The sequence below is a fragment of the Anomalospiza imberbis genome, chromosome 2 (assembly GCF_031753505.1).
Source record: "Anomalospiza imberbis isolate Cuckoo-Finch-1a 21T00152 chromosome 2, ASM3175350v1, whole genome shotgun sequence".
In the NCBI taxonomy this organism is placed as follows: Eukaryota; Metazoa; Chordata; class Aves; order Passeriformes; family Viduidae; genus Anomalospiza; species Anomalospiza imberbis.
In genome coordinates this window covers 63,961,731-63,988,789 of record NC_089682.1, presented here as the reverse complement: position 1 = coordinate 63,988,789, position 27,059 = coordinate 63,961,731, and the positions used below count along the sequence as shown (strand labels likewise).

At 39.7% G+C, this 27,059-nt stretch overlaps 1 protein-coding gene across 1 annotated transcript in view; it reads right to left on the bottom strand.

Annotated features, from left to right (window-relative positions):
* Positions 1-25,512, bottom strand: part of TRPC6 (transient receptor potential cation channel subfamily C member 6) — an 80,030-nt gene extending 54,518 nt beyond the window's left edge. Inside the window, exon 1 of the mRNA XM_068181446.1 lies at positions 25,048-25,512. Within this exon, the coding sequence (XP_068037547.1) occupies positions 25,048-25,190 (143 nt within the window). The 5' untranslated portion in view covers positions 25,191-25,512. The remainder of the gene's footprint in view (positions 1-25,047) is intronic.
* Between the last annotated feature and the right edge of the window lie 1,547 nt (positions 25,513-27,059).

Here is a 27,059-nt window from a genome sequence, read left to right as displayed (position 1 = left end):
TGAACCTCCACCAAGAGCAAAGCTGAGTAATCACAGCTAAACCACAAGTTCAGCCTGAGCCATCTGCCTTCCCACTGCGCGCATAACCCAAATGCTGCACCGTACCAATGGCATTTACGAGCTAAGAGCAAGTTCAGGCCAAGCTGGCATCCCCCTGTGCAGGACTGTGAATACATATCCATGTAGAGGTTCCCCGTGGGAACAGCAAGCTATTTACATAACCTAAATGAAATGCCTGATTTTTTGGACAGCCAGAAACATCAGGTGCATATATGCTGATAGTATATGTGGAATTAAAATAAGCATGCCAAGTAATTTCCTATGAACACAGAGCAAGAGGCTACTATAATTTTGAAGTTAGATTCCTGAAGTTCAACTAAGTATGACATTTTTAGTTAGGCAAGGATCTTTCCTCCAGTTATAACAGCACAAAGTGGATTTGAATCTGTTATACAGAAGTATAAATCCTTGTATCCCGTCACCACAGAATCTCATTGGTGTTATGTAATCCAGGGAATGATTTTGAGAATTGCTCAAGAAATCTATCTTCACTTTTCAGATGAGAATTTATTGAAGGAGTAAAAGATTCCTAATTTTCTCATTGCCCTGTTTTTGCAATTTATTGGAATGCTGCTTGTTCTTAGGTTACCAAGAAACATCAGACACATTTACTCAAATACAGCCTCATGAAACAGAAATTTTTTATATGAAAAGAGAAAACTCAAACAACTGTCTGTTGGAAATTCTTTATACTTATCTGCTGAAATCAGAGTTCTAAGATAGTCAATCACAAATACCTATGAAAATTGTAAACTAAAACAAACTACTTTTGAAATCCGTGACTGGAGCTAAAGAAAACTCTTCAAAAATTGAATCAAAGTATTTCATAAAACATTTGAAAATCTCTTCTACAGGGTCTGAAAGAGGAATTTATGTGACTTCTCTGGAGGCAATATTGATAAAATGTGAGGAGCTTTTAAAGAAACCGTTATTCATCTAGTGAGTTTTTCTACTCTTCAGGATGAAACTTTAGGCTGATGAGTCTTTTTGCTGTAACTATTAGCAGACTTTTACAATGTCCTTTCTCCACCTGTTTTTAATATGGGGAAAGCACATATCAGACACAACAGTAAGAAAACAATCTATGTTTAACAACAAAAATTCCTGTAAGAAACTTTTGCATAGCACAAAGAAACATTTATCAAACTTATATGCATCTTGACCTGTGGCTGATACCTCTTTCAGTCATGAGTTGGCTCCTACTGAAATCCTCAGGAAATCTCATTCCATGATTACTGGCATATAAGCATTTTTATTTTTCACAAACCAATATTCCTACACAGTTTGTGCACCCAAACTCTTATTAGCAGTGTATCAGCACTCTGGGATTACAAAGATAATGAAGAAGCTGTGACAACATACACAGCGGGAGTGTGCTGCAGAGACAGAGCTATTAGAAAGTGTCCAAAGGAGGGACATGAGGATGGTGAAGGGGCTCGTGGTGAAACCATATGAGGAGCTGCTGAGGTCTGTTCAGCCTGGGGGAGACTGAGGCAAGACCTCATTGCTGTTAAATCTTCCTTGTGAGGGGAAGAGGAGGGACAGACACTGATCTCTGCTCTCTGGTGACCAGTGACAGCACCCAAGGCAATGGCCTGAATCTGTGTCAGGGGAGGTTTAGATTGAATATTAGGAATGGGTTCTTCACTTAGAGGGTGGCTGGGCACTGGAACAGGGTCCCCAGGGAAGTGGTGACAGCACCAGCCTGGCAGAGTTCAGAAAGTGTTTGGACAACGCTCTCAGGTACATGGTGTCACTCTTGGGGATGTCCTGTGCAGGGCCAGGAGCTGGAGTCAATTGTCCTTGTGGGGCCCTTCCAAGGCAGCATATTCTGTGATTCTGCACAAAACAGCCTACAGCTACCATGCTAGCAAGAAACTAAAGCTATTGAGTCCATAGGACTCCTGCAGTGTCCCATCACTCTGGGATTATGGGAAACAACTGACTGCAGCACTGGAGTAAACGTGGGCCAGCAGAGACACAACTTACAGTACCCAGGTACTACGTGTCTCCAGCAGCGTTGACTGATGGTGAGATTGGGATTCTGCAGGAGCCACATTTAACCTGTCCTGACTGAAGAGCTCCAGTTCAGTACAAGTGTCAGGACTTGTATGGATATCTCCATCCAGAAGGAGACACCCATCACTGCAGAATTACATCAATACACAGATTTAAATTCCACCACTACAAACGCAAAACCTTCATAATTAGTGTCAGTAAATTGATAAGAAGTACCATCTAGAGGAGTTAATGGAAGTAAAACATCCAGTAGAAACACTGCAAACAGTAAAAAAAAAAAAAATCAGAAAACATAAAAAACCCCATACACTGTGAATAACTTTTCAATTAAATACTATCATACAATAAATTCGTAAGTGTTGCTCTAGCCAATTTCTCCTTTTTGCTACAATGACACATTTTTATTTTATTAGAAATTTTTGAGAACACATTTACACCTCTATTGTATAACTATAAATATACTACCTTCCAGTGTATTGTCAGAGAAGATTCTTTTCAATGGTTACATTGTGGCTATAATATGCAGGTAGATTAAACTGTCATATAAGATTTATTTATTAGGATCAAGTCCAAACTCTGCTTTGAAAAAACTGCTGGGTTATACGGCTCCCTCCCAACCTGCATATGAGAGGCTCTTTAGTATAAAGCCAAATGGAGACAGGCTGGGGCATGGGGAAGATGGAAATTGGGAAAGGATACTGCGATTCCAGAAGCTTCCAGTTAGGTGTCAGGTGCAGGGCTTTGGAAGTGTGCACGGACAGGTTTAACCAAAGAGCATCAGCTAGATCAAGAGCTTCAGGCTTTCCTTCTAGAATCAGCAGGAAGTAGACTTTTAGAGGAAGGAAAACCAATATAGCAGGTGGGGTGCAGAGCGGGGGTCTTAAGAGACCACTTGTCTCTTACTATCAGTGAACTCTCTCTTTAAAATTTTCCCATGTCAGGGCTGGCTGAGTGTTTGGGGGAACACATACAGACACACACTCAAATTTCTCTATCATTTGTTCTGTATCTCTCCCCTTTTTAGAGCTAATGAAAGTCTTCTTTTACGGAACAAAGAAACGTGTTCTTTAAATTGGCACTAGCTGGTAGAGCATTTTTCACAAGTTTAGTCAACTGTTTGCATGGCACGCCTGTGAGGCTAATCCTCAGTGCTGGTTAAAATGAATGTTTCGCTATAGCCACTGTGCTCAGTTCCAGTAAACTCTCCCACTGTTGAGAACAGAGTGGCTGCATGAAAATGAACATTTGGAAACAGGTCCAGAAACACTTTCAATTCTTAAACTGTGAAGGGAATTGTTTACGACACTGTATATGGGTTAGGCAAAAAGCAGGACAGGGAAATTTCCAACTTGTTACTCACAAACTAAGAATTGGTATAAAATACAATGGTCATCAACAGCCTTGTAATCAGGAACTGTGAGGTTGTACAGCTCAAAACCCTGAAAGAAGGCAGCAAGACAAACAACAACAATTAAGAGTCTTGGTCTTCAGGAGAGCAAACATGACCTTGTTTAGAATTCTGCTCAGCAGCATCCTGTGGGAAGGCAAAAATTCAAGGAGGACTTGTTGGTTTTCAGGACACCTTACTCAAAAGTATGAAAACAGTCCTTTGTGATACAACAAAAAAGCATTGTAGGAGGCCAGTATGGATGAGCAACAATGTCCTGACTCAGCACAGGTGTAAAAAGGAAGCATAGGGATGGTGGAAAGAAGGCAGAAACTATTCAATCCAATACAAAGATACTGTCAAACCACATAGGGATGGAGCTAGGTAAACCAAAGTCTGGGCAAAGTTACAATTAGCAAAGGAAATGAAAAGCAACTCTAAAAGTTTCTAAAGAAACCAAATAGTAAAAAAGGACAGCTGAAGAGAAGATAGGTCTATTACTCAGTGCGGCAGTGAACCTAATGGAATGAGTAAGTCTGAAGAGCTTTGTTTTCTTTGCCTTGATGGGCAAAGTTTGTTAAGTCTGCAAGCCAAGTATCAGAGTGCAGGGGAGTAAAGCATTATTTTACCAGAAAATTAAATTGAACCAATTGGATATACATAAGTACAACTGATTACATCAGACACATGTGAAGTTGCTGAGGGACCTTGCCAATACCATTGCAAGATTGTCATCTACTATCTTTCAGAGGTTTTGGCAATTGAGAAAGGTTCCTGATTCTTGATATGCAGAAAAAGGGAAATGTTGCACCCATTTTCAAAAAAGGCTTTCCCCAGAGGTAATCTGTGCACAGCTGTGGGTGATTCAGCCCAATCTCAGTATCTCAGGAAGTCTGTGGTAAATTCTCCCAGAAGATATTTCCCACACATGAAGGATAACAAGGTAGAAAAGGCAGCATCAATTTACTAAACAGCAAATCACACCTGATAACTGGACTTCCTTCCATGACAAGATATTGGGCTCCCTGCACCAAGCTAGAGCTTTGGCATCACTGACTTTGACTTTAGCAAGGCCTTCATTATGACCCCACAGTAGGATAGACAAATTGACACAGTATGTATTGGCGAGGGACAGGATAATGTGAGCACAAAAATGTCAGGGCATTTGGGCTCAAGGGGTAGCAACAAGCACTACAAAGCCCAGCTACAGCTGGTTACGATTGCATCCCTCCTGGAATACACTAGTGTTTAATAGTGTTTAATGTGTGACATGGATGACAAGGTAGAGCACATCTTTGGGAAGATGGTGGGAGCATTGACACACTGGAAGGCAGGGCTGCTGTTCAAAGGGTAGACCACAGAAGTTGGCCAAATGTAACATAAATTTCAGCTTTAAAGTTCAGCATTTTTTTTTTTGGCAGCTTTAAAGTCTATGTCCAATTAAACCGATGCAGCAAGCTGGAGAACAACTGGAGAATATGCAGCATTCCACAAAAGATCTGGAGGTCCTCAAGGTAAAGAAGATTCAGCAATGTACCCCTCTGGCAAGGACAATCAACCCTGAACAGCGCTGTATCAGTAACAGCACTACCAGCAGGGAAGTCATCCTTACCCTTTACTGGGTACTGTTGAAATTCTGTTGGGTACATCTGGAGTACTGTATCCAGTTCTGGACTCACATAACAAAAGACATGGACATAACAGGGCAAGGCCAGCAAGTCCTCAAGGGTGCCGGAGCTCAAGAAATGAAAGAAGAGATTGAGGAAATTGTTCTTAGCCATCTTGAAGGAAAGAAAGCTGATGTAAAGATCTTACTGCTTTCTATAGAGACCTGCTGGAAGGATATAAAGATAACTGAGCCAGACTCATCTCAGTGGAAGGACAAGATGCAATAAGCAGAAGTTGCAACACAGGAAATTCAGATTTGGTTTAAAGAAAAAATGCTCCCCTGTGGCACAGACTGACAGAATAATTAGTGGAGTCTTCACTGCTGGAGACTGAAATTGTTCAGACTCAGCTGAACAATACCATGTGCAACATGAACTAGCTGATCCTTCTCTGAGCAGGGGTTTAGTCAAAATGGCCTTAACATGTTCTTTTCAGCCCACACTGTTCTGTGATTTGGTGACTCTATGATCAATTTAATACCATAGAAAACTGCATTCCAGCATCCACCATTATAAAGGTAGTCTCCCTTTACACACAGAAAATGAATAAATAAGTATATTTTGGAAGCAGAGAAACATAAGAAACAGGATCTGTTTCTGAGAGGCAATGTTACAACTGACTGAATATAGACCAAACCATCACCAGCAAGATGTGATACGGAGTAATATATTATTAAAAGTCAAGAAAAGAGCTCTTGAAAAAAAATGGAAGGAACTGGATTGCTTCTTCTTGATGTGGGAGGACCTCTACTATACAAAAAAAATTCCAGATACATAATGCTTCAAAGACAAAAGAAAAACTACTTTCTTGAACTAGGCAAGGAGTTACATCACGAAAAACTGTAGAAGTTAAACATTTGGAAACCAGAATTCAACCCCTAATTTCCTTCCACCAAAGCAATTTCTTCAATTACAACAATATTTCCTCACTTAACAATTCCTGTATGACATTATATCAAATGCATTATTGATTCCTGGTACATTAACTCTTATTGTCCTTCTTATTAATATACAATTAATCTTGCAGTAGCTGGCAGTGTGCTATGCTCCATTTTGTCTTATTATTCTTTTCTTCAATTTTCTGTCTAAAGCTTTATATTCTGTTCTTGAAATGGGGCTGATATATGTACCATTCATTAGTCACAAAATCTCACCCCTATCTGATAAAGCTATTAAAAACTGAAATGGCAAAGAAAAGATTGTTTGCCTTTGGAATGAAAAGCTTCTGATAGGCTTTGAAAAAAATTATTTTAATATTTTCTATATTCCTTTTATAACACATTTTGAATCAACTCTATAAACATGAAATTTCATTTTAAGAGACAGACTTCTAATTCTTTCTCTGAGCATCTATCTGACTGAAATGTAGCTTATTTTTTATCAATAATATTTCATACATTTCTAGCTACTGACCATATTTAGGATGCTCAAGCTTGTTTGAAGGTGAAAGGGCTTCTAAATTTTAAGGACTCCAGCTGGTGACCTACACAACCCTTTGACATTTCAATACCCACATGAGAATATGTCACAGAGTCTTTCTATTGTGAATTATTCTGTCAAGTATGATGATGCCTTCAGGTTCTAAATGGGAATTTTGGTCATTGAAATGTACATTTTAGAGTAAAGAAAGTGTAGATAATAATCTGCTTCACTAAACTCGCCCTAGGATATGGAAGTCACAGTATCCATTTGCCCTGAGTTGGAAACCTACACCTACTGCAGAAAAACAAATCATGTCCTCTATCTGTTCAGAAAGGCCAAAATCAAAATTTGATCAACTCACAGTATAGAAGTCCCTAATGAAAGCTCTTAGCCTGAAAGTGTACTATATATCTTGAGATGTAACTTTAAAATTGAGAATGTTTTAGTGTTTTTCAGGCTTGAAGGCCACCATTAACTTTCCTTGAAGTTATTACACTTGTAACTGGAAAAATACAGCTAAATTTGTATTGAGTTGCTGACAGACTAGTACTTTTTCAGCAGGATTAATTTTGAAAGAATGCACATAAAAAAATTCTGCCACAATCAACCACAGGCAACTTTATCAAACCTTGAAGCTCACATTAGTAAATTCATTTGAAAGTCACAAAATCACAGATCTTTTAAATCCAGTGTCAGATAAAAATAATCAAAGACATTTATTTTCACAGTAGTTAGCTGTCCATGCAGTAAGTTCCTCATTCTGTAAGTAGTGTTACAATATGAACATCATAATCAGAAAAATTAATCTGCATAATCTTAAAATAAATTTGCTATTTGGAGGACTTTGCATGCATGAAAAAAATGGCTTTTTAAAGTTCATCATAAGTTAGTCTTCAAATAAAATATATCTCAGTGTTGTCCATCTATATAAACTTTTAATAAACATGCTCCCTTCCCACAGTCAATGCCATAAATACGGGTGATATCAAGATGGTGCATGCTGTTACAAAACCGCTTCTCTTTTCCCAGTTATGCTGACATGCATGAATGCCCGTTATTCCCATTTTATTTATGTGTCTCAATTGTGTTTATGACATCATCTGTGCCATGATTCCAAAGAAATGTTTTTGTAAATGATAGGAACTCCAAAGATAAACATAAAGAGGCCTGAACTGTCATTAAAGAAAGTGGATGACAGTAAACTTATTTTTTGTAGATTTGCAAATTAGAAATCCTCCTGTCACCCACTTAACTACTAAAAATGCAAATTTTTAAGATTCTCAAATCAAAACACAACACCCCTCACAAGACACACACAAAAGGCAGTTTAATCAGTAAGAATGTAAGTCATCCAGGTAATTGAGAATCCACACAGCCCTTCAAGCCTGCAGAAGGAAAAGCCAACCAGTAAATATCTGGAGAAGTGCAGGAAACAGAGCACAATTTTTATAACTAGAAATGACAGTGTTAAATAAATCCAGCATCCAGCATCCCTAAATACAGTTCAACTTCAATAAACAAACTGCAGAGATGTGAGAGGGATAAACTAAGCTGAAACTTACAAGTTTCAAGGCTACTGCAGGAGAACTATACAACAACAGCACTTGTTCTCCCATGCTGACTGTCATCTGTAAGAATATCTGAAGTTCTGTCAGTAGATACTTCAAAAATTTGTCTAAAGCCAAGATACACTTTATCTTTTTAAAGACTTTCTCAGGTTTTAGTTTATAAGTACTGCAATTTGCTCTTTACAATTAATTCAGTGGCTGATTTTTTTCTCTGTAGTCAGCAGGCCTTATTCTCAATTTCTTGCTCTTCAATCAGACACAAAACATTGTGATTCTCTGCACTAACTCTACTGTGAGATAACACCACTACTCAGTGCTGACATGTTTAAATTATGTCAGGTAGCAAGAAGAAAGCATCAGTGTAAAATTAATTCTCATTCTAATACTTTACAGTCAATAAAACTCCTCAGGAGATAAAAGTCCTACTGCTCATCTATGCCAAATCATCTGCCAGTCTTCATTTATGCAAATCAATGTGTGTTTTTAACCCCTTTAAATCTGCAAAACTGACAAGAGCATTAATGCCTTATAACATGCTTTATAAAATTCACACACAGAAACAGATCAGCTCAATAAAATTATAATAGTTCCATGCCTACCCATCCTTCTATCAAATCATATAAACACTGTTAACTAATGTTAAATGCCAGAACTAAATTAATTTTTATGCCTTTCAAAATTTTTCACTCACATAATTATCAACTCGATTAAATGACTCATTAATATTCAATTAAATACTAGAGAAAATTTAATTTATTGCTTCCAAATGTAATAAAACATAAAAATAATTAAAAACATTTAGAAGCACAGAATGCCAGAATCATGTTTAGGAGTGTGATACAATACGCACACTAGGAAAACTAAATGAATTGGCTTATTCAAAGTTCAAAGTCTATTTTTTTTAAGGTCATTAAAATGAACATACTACATATGTGAAACTAGAAAAAATATTTTTGTAGAAGTAAAATAATAGTAAAATATTAAAGTGGATTTTTTCCACTTCCTTTGTAGGAAGGATGTAACTAAAGTCTAAGTTCATAAAAGTAGTTTGTTCTTTTCACTTTAGTTGCCTTAAAACCATTAAGACTTAATCACAGGGTAAGGTGCTCTCTGAATTGGAGGGGTCTTAAGGTTGAATACACATGGGTAGGCTTAGATAATTTACATGTTCATATTACTTCCACTGCTCCCTACATACCTTTTGTGTACAGATTAATTCAGAAGCTTAAGGAACTGCAATTTAAGCACAGAGAATCTCATTTGTCAAAACCAATTAATAGCTATCAAGTGCCTTGTAGTCCTCTCATTTTTAAGCTACTAACAATGTTTCTTTCATGCATTCCTGGTCATAAATTAATCACTGCTCTGCTTGAACAGAGCCCCTATAATCAGACACAGCCTCAGGAGAAGCAGCAGCTTCTGTAACACTGCTTGCCTGCTTCCCACATCCGGGATTTTACCTCCCTGGACACAAAACCAGATAATACAGTTCTGTGTGTAGTAGCCAGCAACCCCACAAGGCTGGCTACTTCAGCCACCTCTTTTATGTACCTATGGGACGGAGGCATGGTCCTGTCTTCTCCCTGACCCTCTCTGCATCTTTGGGTAAGCCTACTGAAGAATATAGCAAGCAGGGCCATGTATTGCCTTAGCTCAGAAGCTGCAAGACCCCTGAGGGGCCTTAATCCCATATGATAGGGAAGGAGAAGGAACTCCTGACTGCCTTTATGCAATTCATATCTTGTAGGGTCCAGAGACCATCCACTCACAGAACTTTCAGCAGAGTAGGATGAACACAACAATATAGTGACAGGATAAAAACACAAGCTTGTGCTGGCATTGTCAAGAGCTCTGCTGAGCTTCCTCTACTTTGATCATTTAATGACACAGGGTAATTTCCTTTAATTCCATTTAATGGTATTTCCAAAAAGGAGAAAAAGGGGAACCTATATGAGCATGTGCATATGTTATATATATATCTATAAAAGGAAAGAAAACAAACATTTATCACATAGTACAAGATAATACAGCTCATCCTAGACACTGAATGTATCTAAATCCAACTGCAATACAGCAATCCAGGAACCGCATTGGGTTTTCAAGCACAAGGTGAAACGCTGAAAAGAATTCAGACCAAACTCACAATGTCTTGTTTTATTCGTCTTCCTCTTCTAAAGGTATGAATTACTTCCAGACACAATTTTCACCATTAGCTTTAGCGCAGTTTACCTTACACTTGTAGTTCCAGGCAATAGGGTATGGTATCAGCAAAAAAGGTCAGAGAAACAAAAATCATCTTGAACAGGAGACCTGGAGAGTATTAGAAAAAGAATGATAAAAGTAATGTAAAATACCTTAAAAAGACAGCTCTGCAGGTAGCTGCTTCCTCTGCTACTTGGTCAGAGAAATGCTGCTGAAGGTAACAAGTCTAAATACATCACTTTGACTTTGTTTTAATAAAGCTTTATTAATTTTGGCTAGTCACATTTTTTTATTGCTTGTTCTAAACCAAGACTACTGAGCATCCTTTAAGAAAAATATGCACAAGAGCCTCGGTAGAATTGTTCTTATCCTCTGTAGTCTACTGTTTACAAAAAAAACCCATCAAGTTGCAAAGTACAAATCCTACACAGGAAACAATGTGGCAACTAAGATTACTCCAATATTTCCACATGTAATGAAAGCAAAGATAGAAACAAGTGGAACAAAATGAAAAAAAATTGTTAACTAAATGAGGGGAAACACACCTAGATGGTTTAAACATAAAGTCTACAGTGAATGACACAAAACAGTGCGTCTGTAACAGGGCAGATCAACATGCCCTCTAGTCAGTAATGAACCAGCACTACAACACAGGAATAAATTATGCTTTAATCAGATTAGTCAGCTTCTGAGTTGTAATCAAAAACTGAGTATTTCTTTTATCCTCAGAAGATCTATTCAGTCTCTATTTCCTTCTTGTAAATTTGACTATTAATATCAAATGTAGCTGAAATCTGAGGAAATCTGCAAGTATGAAATATAACAGCCCTGAGATCTCATCAAATTCCAAGGTAGAATCTCCACATGCAGAATTTTTTATTGTGAAATACTATTCAGTCTACTATTTTTTTATTTCAGATGCTATTCCTTTTTATAAATATAATCTCTTTCAATATATTCTCCTTTTTGTATCTTTCATTAATCTCAACCTGTCATGGGTGAGGCCTCTGAACTGAGGAAAACTGACAATAAAATAAGGATGGGAGAAAAATATGGATTTTAACATCATGGATTCTTCATGCTGAATATGTCTTATGATTGCAGGAGAAGAATTTATAAGTGCATGCAATTGTGGATAAAAGGGACTGGATATGAAATGAAAGTCATGTAAACAATTGATTTAGGAAAATGACAACCAGCAACCTCAGGACTACTGAGAGTACAGGAAAAAAGTACTAAAGATCTTTTAAATGTTTGAATAGAAAAGAGCAATAATACATCTATTGGAATTGGATGAGCCATTGGGGTTTAGTGACAGAGCTGCTTCCTTCTGCAGAAGCAGCATGTACGTTTTCTGCTTGGCACCTGAGGAAGAAGGAACAGTATGTTGTCTCTGCTTTGCAAAAAAAGCAGGAGAGTATAACTATACTAAAGAGACTAACTAACTTAGAGATAATTGTGTTTCAAATAACATAGATATGCAGTAATAGAGCAAATGCAATTGAGAAAAAGGTTATGATTAAGATTATTCCAGCATTCACATTTGACTTAAGCAAGAACTTAATATGTTTATCCATTTGTTCTTCCATTATATTCTGTATACAACAAAATGTCTCCATCACCTAATATGAATCTAGGTCTTAAAGCAGGGACTAATAAAAAAAAGGTGAGCTGGACTGGAACAAATGCAGATCCGAACCAATATGGCTAATCATACATTCTCCCTTTATTGTTTATAGACAGTAGTTTATATACACTTCCAGATAGTTTACAATCGTGAGCACACTCTCATTGGCAAGCAAACACTGTTCCTGTCTTAAGGTGGCTAAAGTTTTACACTGCAGACCTATACTAATTCACACCTGTCGGAACCCAGAATGTCCCTCAGCCACTCTTGGATGTTCCGGGCCCAGGTCAGAAGCATTTGAGACCCTGGAATGCAGCCACAGACCCCTCTGGCTTTGAACCTGATCCATGGAACAATTTACCAACCTTGCAGGAAGAACGAGAAATCACAAAAGTTTAGATATTTTAGTAGAAGTAGTCACAAAGTGAAAGGAAGAATTTTTGAGTGCTGTACAGGGGGGCTTTAGGCCTTTGTACAGAGGGGTCTGAGTTTTGTACATGGGGGTCAGAAGTTCTAAGATGGAGGGATTTGGGTGTGCCCTGTCCTCTTTCCTTCTTCTTCCTAACCTCCATGTTCTTGGTGATGTTGGCATTCACAGATCGGTTTAGAGTAGAAAGTCACCCTTCAATATAGGTGATGGGCATTAGGGAAAAACTGTAAACATCTAATACGTAATATATGATATAAAAGAGGGCACCAGCCCCCTGGGTGTGGGAGTGTGCCTTTGCCTGACTGCTGAACGGACCGCAGCAGCTCAGGGAGAAATCTTTTAGATAACATACAATAAACTACCTTGAGATCGGACGACTGAAGACTACTGACTCTTTCTTTGGAGACACGGGTTGGAGGAGAGACTTTTCCACCTTTCCGGCTCACCCCAACCAGGGGTGAGTTCCTACAACACCTAGATAGCTCAGTACACTGTGTTATACCTTAACATAATTTCTGACTGCACCACAAACTTATTTTTAACTGCGCCACAGGCTCCAAGGCCTCACTGAGGTCCACATCTCTGAGGCCTAGGCTGGGGTAGCTCAACCTTCACTCTAAGCATATAAATTGTGAACATACAGATCGTGACCTCTTTCTCTCAGAAATTCTTCTACAAGGTCTGACCTCACGTTTCTACAAAATTAAAATTTCACTGAGAAACTGCATTTGTAACTCAACCAATTATGAAAGGCTGACAATAATTTTAACAACTTCAGAGAGAACACTAGATCTAAGCAAACTTTTCCTGCCTAGATAAAATAAAGATTTGTAGAACTATACAATGTTCATGTCCAGGAGACCATTTTTTTAACAGCTCTGTTTGTGAGAAAATAATGAAATGTGCCTATCAATGCTCTTCCTGAATCTATGTTAGGAATAAGCCATTTTCATCATGTAAAAGTGATGTACTTCTAATTAAAGAATCCATGCAGTACCATGCAGGATGAAGAAGTGTTCCTGCAGAAGATCTTAGCATTTCAATATGTGCTTATATAAAAGGGAAAGCAATGCAAAAAAAAGGGAATTACTTTGGTTTACTTCTAATATTTGTAATTACTGTTATGCAAATTAATTACCTCATAAGAATAAAGAAACAATGATGATGTTTATTGTTCCCTGCTATATACAAATAAAGTACTTGGTATCATGACCTCAGTGACACTTTTAGAGAAAACAGAATTGGTGGCAAGTCACACATACAATTCCAGCAGGAAAAGATAATTTGGCTTTCTCAGATCTGAGATGTAATGGTGATTGCAGCAGAGAGCACAAGTTACAAAAGAGCTGTGATCAGATTTGATAGATCAAAGGCCTAGAATGAGACCTTTAACAGCTACCATTACTTCATAATTGCAGAATATTTTGCAGAATACGTGACATTTGCAAAAATTGTCACTCAGAAGAGATTAAAAGGTCCTGGCCTCCACTGAACACAATGTTGCCTTTGATCTCACAGAACAGAAAAAACCCATGAACTAGTTAGTCGCATGACAATGTTATTAGCTGTTGTTGCTCCCCAGTTCGGTAATAATAATAGAATAGTATAGGGAGGATTTTGCAATCATTTGACAAAGACTGTTATTATAGCTAAAATCAAGAAGTTTGCTTTCACAGGGGGAAGATAAAGTTTCAAAATATACAGAGAAAACTTTGAGACCTTTATCTTCAAGAAGAAAAACATAAGGAAGAGACACAAGAAGAGTTCTGTTTTGCTAATATTTTTCTGGTAGGTAGCTGCTGTGGATTGAGATTTCTGTTCTTCCTGAGTTGAAACTGGTCTTGCAACTTGGTCTTTGACACCCCACAAACCTACCTTACTGCTAAATAATTCACTACAGTGAAATATAGATATGATAAATTTTACTAAGAGGTATTTATTCAAAGCGACACATTGATTCAAACTGAAAGAATCTGCAGCACTGACCTGCGGGTACAATGGTAAATACCAATCAAAACCAGTTCTCACATGGTCCTACTTATTATCAAATTATACCGGATTTATAACATGCTCCAGAGAAGAACTGTAATTTAATTAAAACTTTCCTTAGTTAAATAGTGTTAAGTGATAAATAATGATGATTCTAACATCCAGAGAATACAGTGAATCAAAGCAGAATAACAATGTACAGCATTTTTTAGCATGAAATTGCATGGGCAGTAGCAGAGTTAAGACCCATACACTAGTAGTTTGTTGGCATGGAAGGAAACTCTCTTCCTGGAGAAATAAATTACACCAGGAGAAATAAGAATCAAAGTGGCCTTTTGATTTATTTGGTGCTGTATGCAGGTTCTGGAAAAAAAATTCATCAGGAATTCTTCTTGCTTGTCTAACTTTACTTGCCAGATTTTAACCAAATACATTAAAATTAAGGGGAGAAGGGAAGGCTATGTTATCTGAATCCAAACTTTTATATTGTACAGGAGGAGAAAGCATTTGTATGGCTGTTTTGTAACTGATCTTGAATGTACAGCTTTGCATCAGTTCCACAGCACAATTAGCTACATTTTCCTAGAAAGGGAGACAGAACTGTAGTTTTGGTCACAATAGCTTTGCCTGGGCTGGTCTCTTGAGAGAACATCATGAGCTGAACACCGACAAGCAGATACACCCTGAGTACTGCCCAGGGAGTCAAGTCACGTATGCAGAGCAGGAAAGAGTTTAACAGAGCTGAAACTGTGCCCTCTACAGCCATCCCAGAGGATGTTAAGCAGTTAATATTGGATCAACCCATGTATGATTTATGGTGGCTTCAACAAACCAAAAGCAAACATTCTTGTTTCAGCCATATTGAAACACTTTTGATCAAAAAGCCAATGGAGAGTACTTCTGAGAACAGCGCTGTCAAGACTTATTTGGAAAAAAAGAATGAAATTGATTTTTTAAAACATGGAAACAGATACAAAACCAATAAGATTCCACATAAACAGAAGTTTCAGATTTACTCAGCTTTCATTTTTAAATAGGACTTGGGAAAATGGGAACACAGCCTTCATCTATGTTGTCTGTTGGAAAAATGAAATTGTTCTTTTTTTGCCAGGCATAAAAGGTGACAACCCAGAAGAAGGGAAGGGGGAGGAAATAAATGCACAAGACAAAAGACACACTTTCAGAATTTTACTTAAAATTTTTATTTACTTAGGAATTGGATTTTTTTCCTCATGATCCTCCTGTAAGTGTTATGCTACGTACTCTCTGGAGCAGCAGTAAGTGCAGCAGCAGGTGCAAAAGTGTGAGGAACAGAGAGTCATGCTCTCATGCAGCAGTAATTTCTGGGATATAAAGTTAGTCTAGCTGACATATCATTTCTCTAGATGCTGCACATGAAAAGTGTCATGAAAAAAGTTTTACCATCCTTCTCCCCCAATCTGTAATGTCCCATTCCTGTGCATGAGAATATGCAGCAGCTTCATCTGTCTTTGCTGCTTTCTGGAAATTACCTTGAATTTTTAGCAAGATGCTAATTGATGACTGGAGACAGGTGGAAAAAAAAGGCAATCTTATTTTGTACATCCATAACTTTTTCAATTCCTTTTAAACATCCCCTCCAGTTACATAGTTTTTAGCACCTTGCCCTTTTTTTGTAAGGTATTTAGCAGTCATAATTTCATATTTACTGCTTCTTATATTCTCTGAGTACTTTCAAGAATATAGAAGAGTACTAGATGTTTTCTTGTTTTTTTCTGCCTTTTGTCTCAGTCTTGGGCTCAGGGGTTACCAAGCAGAGCGAGAGGTGAGGTGATCCTATCAATCACTGACTCTTCAGCCAAGACAGTGACACCTGTTAGTATATCTGAACATATTCCACTAATGACCCATTGCCTATACCCAGGACAAATGTTATGATTACAGAAACATGAGAACCAGCCCAAGGAGCGTAACAAAAAGCTGTGCTTACCTGAACAAACAGGCAGTATAACATGATCACACAGTTGGAATGATCTTGACTGCTTGCTATCATGACATAGCAGAGCAGTACAACCCCACAGGCACAGAGGCAAGATCCCAACCCTGCACCACCCACAAAAAGAGTCACCTCATGCCCCATACTAGCAGCAGCTTGCTGCTGAGTCTGGATGAGAGCTTGCACAGATGGGCACACTTCCATTTTCAGATGGCATTCGGAGCTACAAATCTTGTTCCATACTTCTTACAATAAAGAGCACTCAGCTGTACCGTGCCACTACTGAGGGGCTGTCTGGTTGGAAATTCATATTTGGGGCAACACTCCCCCTCTGCCAATATAATATTGATAGATTCAGAAGAATTATTCCAGACATAGAAATTATTCAGAAATTACATCTCACTCAACAAAATACATTTTTGTGGTTGAATCTGTCATGTAATTCTGATTCCCCAAAACTCTCCTCAGGTCTCTGAGTAGATACAGGAACTGGACCACATGCCCCTGCAGTGATCCTGTTTCCCCTCCTCCTCAGTGTCCACTTCCATGCTTTTTCTGACCCTCTGGAGAGATCAAGACCCGTACACAGTCAGAAGTCTTGTCACAGACGGAGTTTGAAAAAGGCACACAGACACCCAGCAATGCTGCTACCAGCACCTTCCTCACTGAGCCATGTCCTGCACAAAGCTAGTTAAGCCACAAAGGATATTCTTTCCCTCGGAGGCATTTTCAATGCTTTCACTAATAACTAGGGAAATTTCTGCTGGTTTTTAGATTTGATGTAAAAATCAACAAAACAGAAACCTCAGGTCATGAAAGATCCTCAGACAGCTTTGTAAAATGAGAGGCATTAGCCTTGCTGTCTGTGTAAATCCCTGCCTAGGTTATTTTTTTAAGTTTCTCTTTCTGTTATGCATTAAATGTTGTTCCTGTTTCTAGGACAGAAGTGGCGGTGGGGTAAGAAATCCCAGTGTATATTTTATATATCAACTTGTTAGGTAAGATCATTATTATTTTATCATACAAAGAAGTTCTGAAATTTCACTATCACATCACTTGCTGTTTACCTACAAATGTGCTCACATCAGATGTTGCTAAATGATTAAATAGCTTTCTGACTTAAACCTCTAAAATTCTTTTCTGAAGAGATGTAGGAAAAATTAACTTCAGCTTTGTAGCATATTCAGCATTCATTCTACAGACCTGGAGATACTGTTATTGCTGACTCTTGTGTTAGAAGTGCTCTACAAAATGTTTCAAGTAATCTAAACTGTATCTTCACAAACTTAAGTCCCTCTCCCCTCTTAATTTTTAGTAGTTTAACTTGTTGCATAAATGTCAGTTCAAGATATTGCTATTTTTGCTCCAACATATCTGCCATGTTGCTGCAACTCCTTAGTCTTCCCTGGGCAGCAAGAGGTTGTTACTGCCTCCCAGCCTCACTGACATCCAAGGGACTTGAACAGCCCAAGTTTTCTACAGCTTTTGATATTGTGTGGTTTAGTTTTTAAGATCCTGAGGTGAAAACATCTCCCAGTGAGAGGTCATACAAAATACCCAGTATGCTTGAAAAGTCTCATCCCATGCCTACTACTTGAAAATTAAGTCATATCAGCTAAGTTTTGTAAGTGCTACTGGGCTTCAACTATATTTTTATCAAGCATTGTTGCAGTTTTTAGCTCAGATTCCTCCATATAGAAGAGAGAAAACAAATTTGTGTCTTGTATGGGGAGAAGTACTATTCTAAGACTCACTTGAAACACACAACATTCACTCTAAGACTCACAAGAGCAGCAGTCTTCAAAAAACTGTCCCGAGTAATTAATAGGAAACTTGTTCTTAAAGGGAGAAAAATATAAAATCTACAGAGAGGAAGAGTCATTGCTGCCTTCCCACAGCCTGCCTTTTGCATCTGATTTGTCAAGATAACTAGGTAATCTACTCACCAGTAGAGCAAGATGATCCTTTGCAAAGCCTGAATGAACCCTGTGAGTAACCATCCTACTCTGTGCTCCTACAGGACAGAGGAAAGCAAAAGACAAGCAGTGAACATGGCACAGGCAGATCCTGGAGCATTCAGAATTCTCCTTCAGGGCTAAGAAAAGCTTGAGAGTTCTCAGAAGACAGGATTTCTCTTTGAATAAGCACCACTAGTATAGCACACATGTAACTTTCAGAAACTCTTCTCCCACATATCCCCCAATAAAGCTCTCTAACTATTCAATTACCATTTCAAAAGCTTTTTCTAGGTAATATACTTGGATCATCATTGTTTCACTGGAATTAACTGTAAATTAATAAATCCAGATGGAAAAAAATCCAAATAAACATAACTTCAACTCACAGACATCACAACAACCTTAGCAAATGAAGGTAAAAAAATTGAAATTCCTAGTGCATGCTTCTTTCAACAAAAAAAAATTATAAGACTTGAAAATTGAAAGTAATTTTAAGTTATCATATGGAAGAAAAGCATATAACTAAAGATTAACATAGTGGAATTAAAACTAGTACAGAAAATCAATTACTACATTGAAAAGCAGAAAGAAAAATTGGTTTATAATTTTCTATAATGAAAAACAGTTGCTTAGGAATAACTCTCATAGAATTTTACTGTGGGATATTACTACTTGGCAGGCCTAGGGCATGTACACAGAGTAGACTAACAAAGTTTATCAGTCTGGCCTGGCTAGCTGTTCCAAATAAGGAGGGAAATCATGACTAGAAAAGCTGAAACATATTGATGGCAGGCAAATATCTTACAGAGGAAAATGAAACACAAATCACCCCTCAAAGATAAGGGAATCTTCCCCTTTGAAAAGCTGCTAAGCAGTCAGTCATCAGTCCCAAAGTCAGACAATGTGCACAATAGGAGAAACCCAGGCTGGGCCAGGAGGAAAATCAGCAAAACCAAGTGTTCCTCTGAACTAACACCAGTGCTGACAGAAGATGACAGGAGGCAACAGACCAGCTCTGAATCCACCCCTTCAGTCTGCTGGGCACTCACCTAGCTGCTAGTTAAGCTGATGTGACACGTGCAGACAGGAACAGGACAAGAAGGAATGGCTTTAAACTAAAATAGGAGAGATTTTATTACTGGTGAGGAAGAAATTTCTTTACTCAGAGGGTACTGAGAGAACAGGAACAGGTTGCCCAGAGAGGTTGTGGATGCCCCATCCCTGGATGCTCCCAAGGCCAGGGTGGATGGAGCTCTGAGCAAGTTGATCTAATGGGTGGCATCCCTGCCCATAGCAGGGGTGTTGGGATTAGACAGTCTGTAAGGTCTCCCCCATACCAAACCCTTCTTTGATTTTGTAACACAGCACAAAGCTTTATGAAATTCTCCAGTCTGAATAGTCTGCAAAATTGTTAGTGCTGCAGCAGCACCAAGCCTTGTGATTTGTATTCTGTTGTCTACAGATCAACCACAATCCTTTGGTTTATGATCCTTCTTTCTACCTGCATGAAAGGCCTCAGATGTTAAATATATATCCTTAATTCTTTGTTCTCTTCACTGAGGTAAATACTGACATCAAACCCAGTGTTTCATCAGGTTCGAAGACCAAAATGAACTCCAGTCATGCTCTTCTGAGCTGGCATCATCTGAGCTTACAGCCACAATATTGATATTTTATTCATATGAGTAATTTTTTTTTTTAACAAAAGGGAATTACATTCAACTCTTCAGAAAACAAGTTATCTATTTCCCACACAGCTTTGAGAAAGCACCTAAAAATGACAATACTTGATATGCCATTATTTCACTTACTCAGGGTTCTTGTAGTAAACCTCACATTTTATCCTTAATGCCAAAGCTTGCCTTTTGGGCTTTTTTTTTTCAATATTGACAAAAATTTATTCAAACATATCAGACTAGGGGTTACAATAGAGCTGTGCTGACAAATGCACTATTGGCAGGAAAAAGTGTAGTTGGACAGAAATAGATATAGAAAATAAGCCCAGACCTTAGTCATCCTCACATTATATTCCATACATTTTATTTCACTAAAAATAGTATACTTGATTGTGTATGTCAGTGCTAAACAAATAATAACCTTTCTACTTCAAGACAAAAATGTTAATCCATTCCAGAGAACACTGCCTGTCATTTAATTACCATTAAGCTTTTTGTCCACATTTAATTATCAAAACTTATATTTAAATGCTGCTGTCAACACAAATCCTTTAAGCCGCCCGTTGAGTAGACTCAACAGGAGTGTGCAAGTGGCTACACCCACAAGTAAGTGCACAAACCTGTATATAAGGCTCACTGTACCCACTTCAAGTTTAAGACCTTCTGCTGAGGCATTGCTTGCACTGCACAACAGCCTGAGATATGACACCAAGTTACAAAGAATTTGATGAACACAGTTTAACTGCCAAACTCTTCTTCTGTTCATGTTTGCAGAGCTGGAAAATCTAACACAGCCTGATGACGCAGACCCACCACGCCAAACCGCCTTTATCGGGGGATACCAATACTGGCAGGACTTCTTCAAGTAGCCAGTTATTATAACCTTCAGCTTCTGTGGTGGCAAATGCTGCTGGGAGAATGTTTGACAAACAGCATGCTGGTTATTAACATTTACATTGAAAAGTATGCCATACACATCCCACACATTTCTGAATCACTGTTCCACCTTCCTCATGCAAATTTAACAAATTACTTATATTTTCATGGAAATCTTACAGTTTTATGAAATTATGTCCCCCAGGGAGGTGACTTTCATTTGTTTGGTGACTAAATGAGAGTTAGGGTACAAATAAACTTGCAGATACATTGCAATGGCTCAAGAAAAATTATTATGAAATATTAGCATAGGAAACTGGGTATTGTAGCTAAACAAAGAAGTTCACAGTTAAATTAGTGAGTGTAAACAGCGAACACAATAGTGCCTAAAAATTAAACCCAAGAAATCCCACAAGCCTTCACCAAAAATGAACACATGTAGGGAAAAAAGCCTACCTAACATGAAATAAATAAGGATATGTGTGATGTTGAAAATTAAGCATTCTCTTCTACCTATTTGCAGGATACACAGAGTGAACTAAAAGCTGGGGGGCTTGACAAGAATGTTGCTGTCTTTTTACTCAAGACCTTAGGGACTACACTTAGTCACCCAGAATATGAAAGAATCAGACATGATTTTTTTTTCCAGTGCCCAGTATGAAGTAGATCCATTGCAGTAGATCTATTGCAACATATTTTCAGAAGACAAAGCATCTCATCAAAGAAGATGACAATCTGAAACACAGCTGCCACATTGTACAGTACTCCCTGAAGAGATAATGTCTAATGAAGAGTCTGGAAAATAATTTTACAGGTCATTTCAAACAAGACAATTGAGACTAGAGATAAAAATTACGTTATGTTAATGGCATAAACTGTTATATTGCAGGCAGGAAAGAAATCATTAAACATGTTGTTTAACAAAGAATAGGTTTTTAAATATGGGCTATGTTTGGTAGTTTTGAGAAACACTTAGCTGGAAAACCACAAAAGTTGAGGAATAGTCTATGTCTTAAGGCAGTTATGCACATCAGAACCCTTTTTCCCCCCTGTTTTCATTTGATAATTTGTGTACCTCATTTACTTTACAACTGACATTTTAATACACAATTATCCCTCCTCACATCTATAAGAAAACATTTACTTTTCACAATGCAAAATATTGCAAAGTATAAATAAGCAGTATAACCAGATGTCTGACTGAATTAGTGTCTTCTCACTAGTTTTGTACACTGACAACCTATCTGTCCTTCACTAACATTTTTTTTCAGCAGGGAAGTTTACACACAAGTGCTATCACTTCCAAATCCTACTGTACATCAGCGCTCAGACTTGGGGTTAGTCATTAAAATGCACTTTCCATCCTGTTTCCATCAAAACTGGGCTATTTGCCAATGAAATACTTGCACAGGAGGGACAAATCCCAACATATACACGTTTTTGCATTCCAGGAGTCATCTTCTGACATGTATATTGCAGTGTATTTCTTGATACATAAGGGGCAGGACTCAATGATCAGATGGAAGAACACTACTAGAAAGAAAATGTTTACTTACATATAATTTCTAACACATCTTAGAAGTCTTAAGTCTTAAAAAGTAAGACTTCAGAGTAAGTATGTAAGTCATCTTTTGGAAATAATTTATTTACAAATTTTACAGATTGCCCAACTTTTGGATTTCCTGCTTAAGGTTCTGAATTCAAAAGAAAAGCAGGATTTTTTCAGCACCAAATTCCATTTTAATTTTGTTTTGCATCATACCACATATAAAGGTAAAAGCCTTCCATCCACTGCCAAAAGACTGTGTGACTCTACTTGGCACAGTTGATGAGCTCAAGGTACCTTCTTTAAATTTTTTTGCAGTAAAGGTACCTGGGATATAATAAAGCTGTTCTCCAGAAAGAGGAGCTAAAATACAGGAAATAGATCTCTGTAAATGGTTTGGGTTTTTTATTATCATCCAGAAACTACAGCACTTAACAGCAGTTACGGAACAACACATGAAAAGCATGTTCTACAAACAATGTGCACACTAACATCAGCATCAGCACTAAACCACCACTTAAGAAAAATTATTCCTTAGTATCAAGCTACTTTTCAAGCAACAGTCACATGCCATATTATACCAGTGTTACCCTCTCAGTACTGTTTAAAAGAAGGTAAAACTCAGCTTTTTTTGGACATCAGCTGTACTCTGCATTATTGATCTCCATTTATCACCATAATAACATCAGGAAATACCACAAATTTGAGGATTAAAAAAAAAAAAGTAGAGAAAAGTATTCTTACTCCATGATAAAGAGTATAAGATCATATCCTACACATGGCCCAGCTCATTATTTATTAAATTCTTGGCCATATGAAGGCCTCTAGCAAAACTAATGACTTTTGATTGAAGAGGCATATCTACAAAATGTACCTGAAATGTGATATAGCTGGAAGTTAGGCAGAAAAATTCAAAAACTTGCTTGGTAATCACTGTACCCTGGAGGAGCCTATTCACTCACTGCATTCATTCCTGCCAGCCAAAGAAGTCCTGGCAGTGGCCACAGGTAGGCATTGCCTAAGGATCTCTGTGAAGTGATTCTTTTCCACATCCAGAGAAACCCCAAAGAACAACTTATCCATGTCTCACATGCATGCCAAAAACAAGCCCTTGAAAACTTCCTGTGCTTAGTGCTACCCTTGTCCTACAAAGCAACGAATTAGGATGCAGGCTTTCCTCATGGCCACTGTGAGGTGATGAGAGGCAGTCTCCACATTGAGGGAGTGCTGGGCCAAGAGCTGCTAGCACAGGCACTTCATTCTTGAAGGGAAATTATCAGCACCCCACAGACTTGCAGACTTTGTTTGAAGAGATGATTTGAAACACTTACACAAGCTCTATCCTCTCCCATCTGCATAACCACTCTGAGTGGATGGCAAAAGAACTCCAGAATTGCCATATTAGTTCAAAGCTTTAGTCCACTAGTAAGAACCAGTCTGAACTGAACATCACAAGGCTTTTTTTTCTGAAAGGATTCATTGGATAGATGCATTCATATATCTTGAGACAGGGTTTAAGTCCAATGTGCAGTAATATATGCTGTTACAGCTACATGAGCATGCTGAATTAGTAATCCACAAAGACACTGAAGAATAGCAATACAGCAGTAAATTTTGAAAACTCTGGTTGTTCTTAGCTGAGTTGATAAATATTCAAACACTCTAAGTGTTCCCAGTTTCATTGTTGTTATTCCTTTCCTATATCCAGGTAGCTGTCAAGTGGCTGGTAGGTGGCTCACAGATAAAACAGCAAATATTAGGAGAGCCTGATAACTGTAATTTACCATTTAAGCAATACAATATAATTTGGAAAAAGGAAAGTACACATCTTCTGGCAATCATCTGAGATTTTAGGATTCATCTTGCATTGCTTAATACCCATTTCCCACTCTGTTGGGTAGCTTCTCCTCAGAAGCATTAACAAGTGGTAATTACAGTAGTCATGCTGGCAGCACATAACCAAAGGGACACTGCCAACACCGAACGCCAATCGACGTGGATGTTAAGTTGTGGTTCCTGGAACCTTTGTAATTTATGTTTACATAATTCACCTATTATTGCATATGTTCTTACACTCTGCTTTAAATGATAACTACCTGCCAAAACTCACATAATGAAATTACACAATGCTACATGGCTTTGACAAAAATAATGATAGGAGGATGGGTTTTTTTGCAATTATTTTACGATAATGAAAGGAGGACGGTTTTATGCACACACCTGCAATGTGCGCTCTCTCGGTGGGAGCAACCGATCACAGGACTTAAAATTTCTGCAATTACATTAAACCCGCTAGACACCATCAGTTCTATGTACACCCGACGTCTCTTCCCCTGCTCTACACAGCTGAGCCCAAGCCACCCTTCGCCTCCTTGCCAGCGGGAAGGCACCACGGTGGGCTCAGAGGAGACCTGCCAGTCCGGGCACGGCAGTGCCAGCGCTGCTCTTCCACCTTTCCCAACACAGCTACCCCGCTCCTGCCCCGGAGAGGGCGAGGGAAGCTGGCAGGTCCCCACGCGGCTGCCCACGAGCGGTCCCGGCCCCTCGCCCTGACCCCCGCCCGCTGTCCCTGACCCGCCACCGCCTCCCCCGCGCCCGCGCAGGGACGGAGCGACCCCCGGCCCGGCCGGCGGGTCTCTACTCACGCGGGGTAGAAGGCGTAGGGCGGCAGGGCGCTCTCCTCGCACAGCTCCGCGTCCAGCAGCAGGTAGTCCTGGCTGTCGTTCCGCCGGGCCCCCGGCGCCGGGGAGCTGCCCTTCCGCGGGGCGTAGGGCTGCGCCTGGCTCATGCTGTCCCGCGGCCGAGGTGCGGGGCGGCGCAGCGGCTCCCTCGGGGCGCGCCGGCAGCGGCGCGGAGGCGCCGGCGCTCGGCACCGCGCTGGGCTCTCCCCCGGCAGCGCCGCGGCCCCGCTCGCTCCGCGCCCCGGCAGCGAGGGGCTCCCGGCAGCCGGAGCCGCCGCCCGCCGCGCCGCGGGCGAGGCGCAGCTCGGAGCGGGGGCAGCAAAGTTTGCGGCGCGTCAGCCGGCGCGGCTGTCCCCGGCCGGAGGGAAGGGGCGGGAGGTGGGAGGGCGGCGGGCTCCGCTCGCCTCCCCTGGGGCTTCGGTGCCCCCTGCGCACCTCCCCCGCCGGCGCCGCCGCCCGCAGCGCCCCGAACCCGCGGAGCTGCGGTCCGCGGCACAGTCCCCGCTGCGCTGGCGGGGCCCCGCAGCTCTGCCCCGGGCAGGGGCCATGTCCCACTGACCGCCTCGCCGGGACCGTGCCCGCATCCCGCCGCTTCTCCCAGGGCACGGCCCGCGGTGGTCTGAAATGAATGCCGCCGAACGCTCAAGTGGGAATTCGGCAGGACCGGCGGCGCGGCTGGCGGTGGCTGCCCGCGGCTGGGGAACAGAACTCTTGCTGGGATTTACTCTTTGGCTTGGTATGACGGCCTGCGCTGCACTTGTGCCCTCGTCTAAGCGGCCGAGGAAGAGCATCAGTGAAAACGAATGTTAATCCAGTACACCCAGAAAATCTACAACGTTGAGTCTTCCCCATGAAGTGGAAAATTTCCTTGGAAATTCTACATCCTTTTCAGGCTCTTCGCCTCTTTCATCTCTGAAACATCCTCTTACAAACGCTGTTTAGCTATTTCAGAGAAGAGCCAGTTTTTAATCACCTCTAATAACTTCAGTTAAGAGCAGAGGCAAAATATCAAATATCATAGTAAAAAAAAAAACCCAAAACAAAACAACACAATATTGTGGATGTGACAGCCTGGTCAGAGAGCGAGAAAACGAGATAAGTTTTCTCACAGTGGACTTGTGAGATTTCGGGGAGTTGTAGAGGAAAGGTGATAGCTTATTATTGTAAACACCTGAAAGTGGTGTTTTTCTACTCTTTGTTTTTCTGTTCTTTTCAAGGATTGTTTGTGAGAAAAATGTTTTTGTTAATTAGCCAATCAGGTAGAATGTGTCGAGTCAGTCTAGAAAGAGGAGAGTTTTTCTCATTAAAGTTGCTGTTGTGCAAACCAGCCTTCTTGGAGTCCGTGCCACTTTCTTACTCAACAGCGACACAATATTTTTGCAGTAATAACACTTGAGCAAAACTCAGTCCATTTATATTTCTCAGTTCTGTTTCACTGGTAGCATTTTGTTTGATAATACTTTGCAAATAAGTAATTACAGACTTTTCTAGAAGAAATGTATGGCACTGAAGAATTAATATCTGACTTTAGGTATCTTCCACGTTATACATAGTGCTTACTATTTCATAAGGGGATATTTAGAATTAAATGTTGTAAGTGTATAATTAAAACATTTGTGTATCCAAATAAAATCACTCCTTCATTCCTGGCCATGTTCACATATTGAATTTTGTTTGTGTTGGAATAGCACACAGCCCTGTACTCCCTAGGCATGCACACCTTCTGCTGATTTAGTGATGTGCTGAGAAAATAACTAGGCAAGCCCCAGGACAGTCGTTTGCAAAGCAGGCTGGCACTGCCCGGGCTCTCCAGCAGCCCTAGCCAGCCCGTGGTTTCAGTGGCTGCCTGGGCCACTGGGACTCGTCTCACCTACTGAAAGTGCCAGAGGAAGAGTTGTGTAAAGAGACCTGCAGCTCATTTACGTGGTCTTTAGAGGAGGTGCAGAAATACCTGCAGTCAAATTTCTGAAATTTCT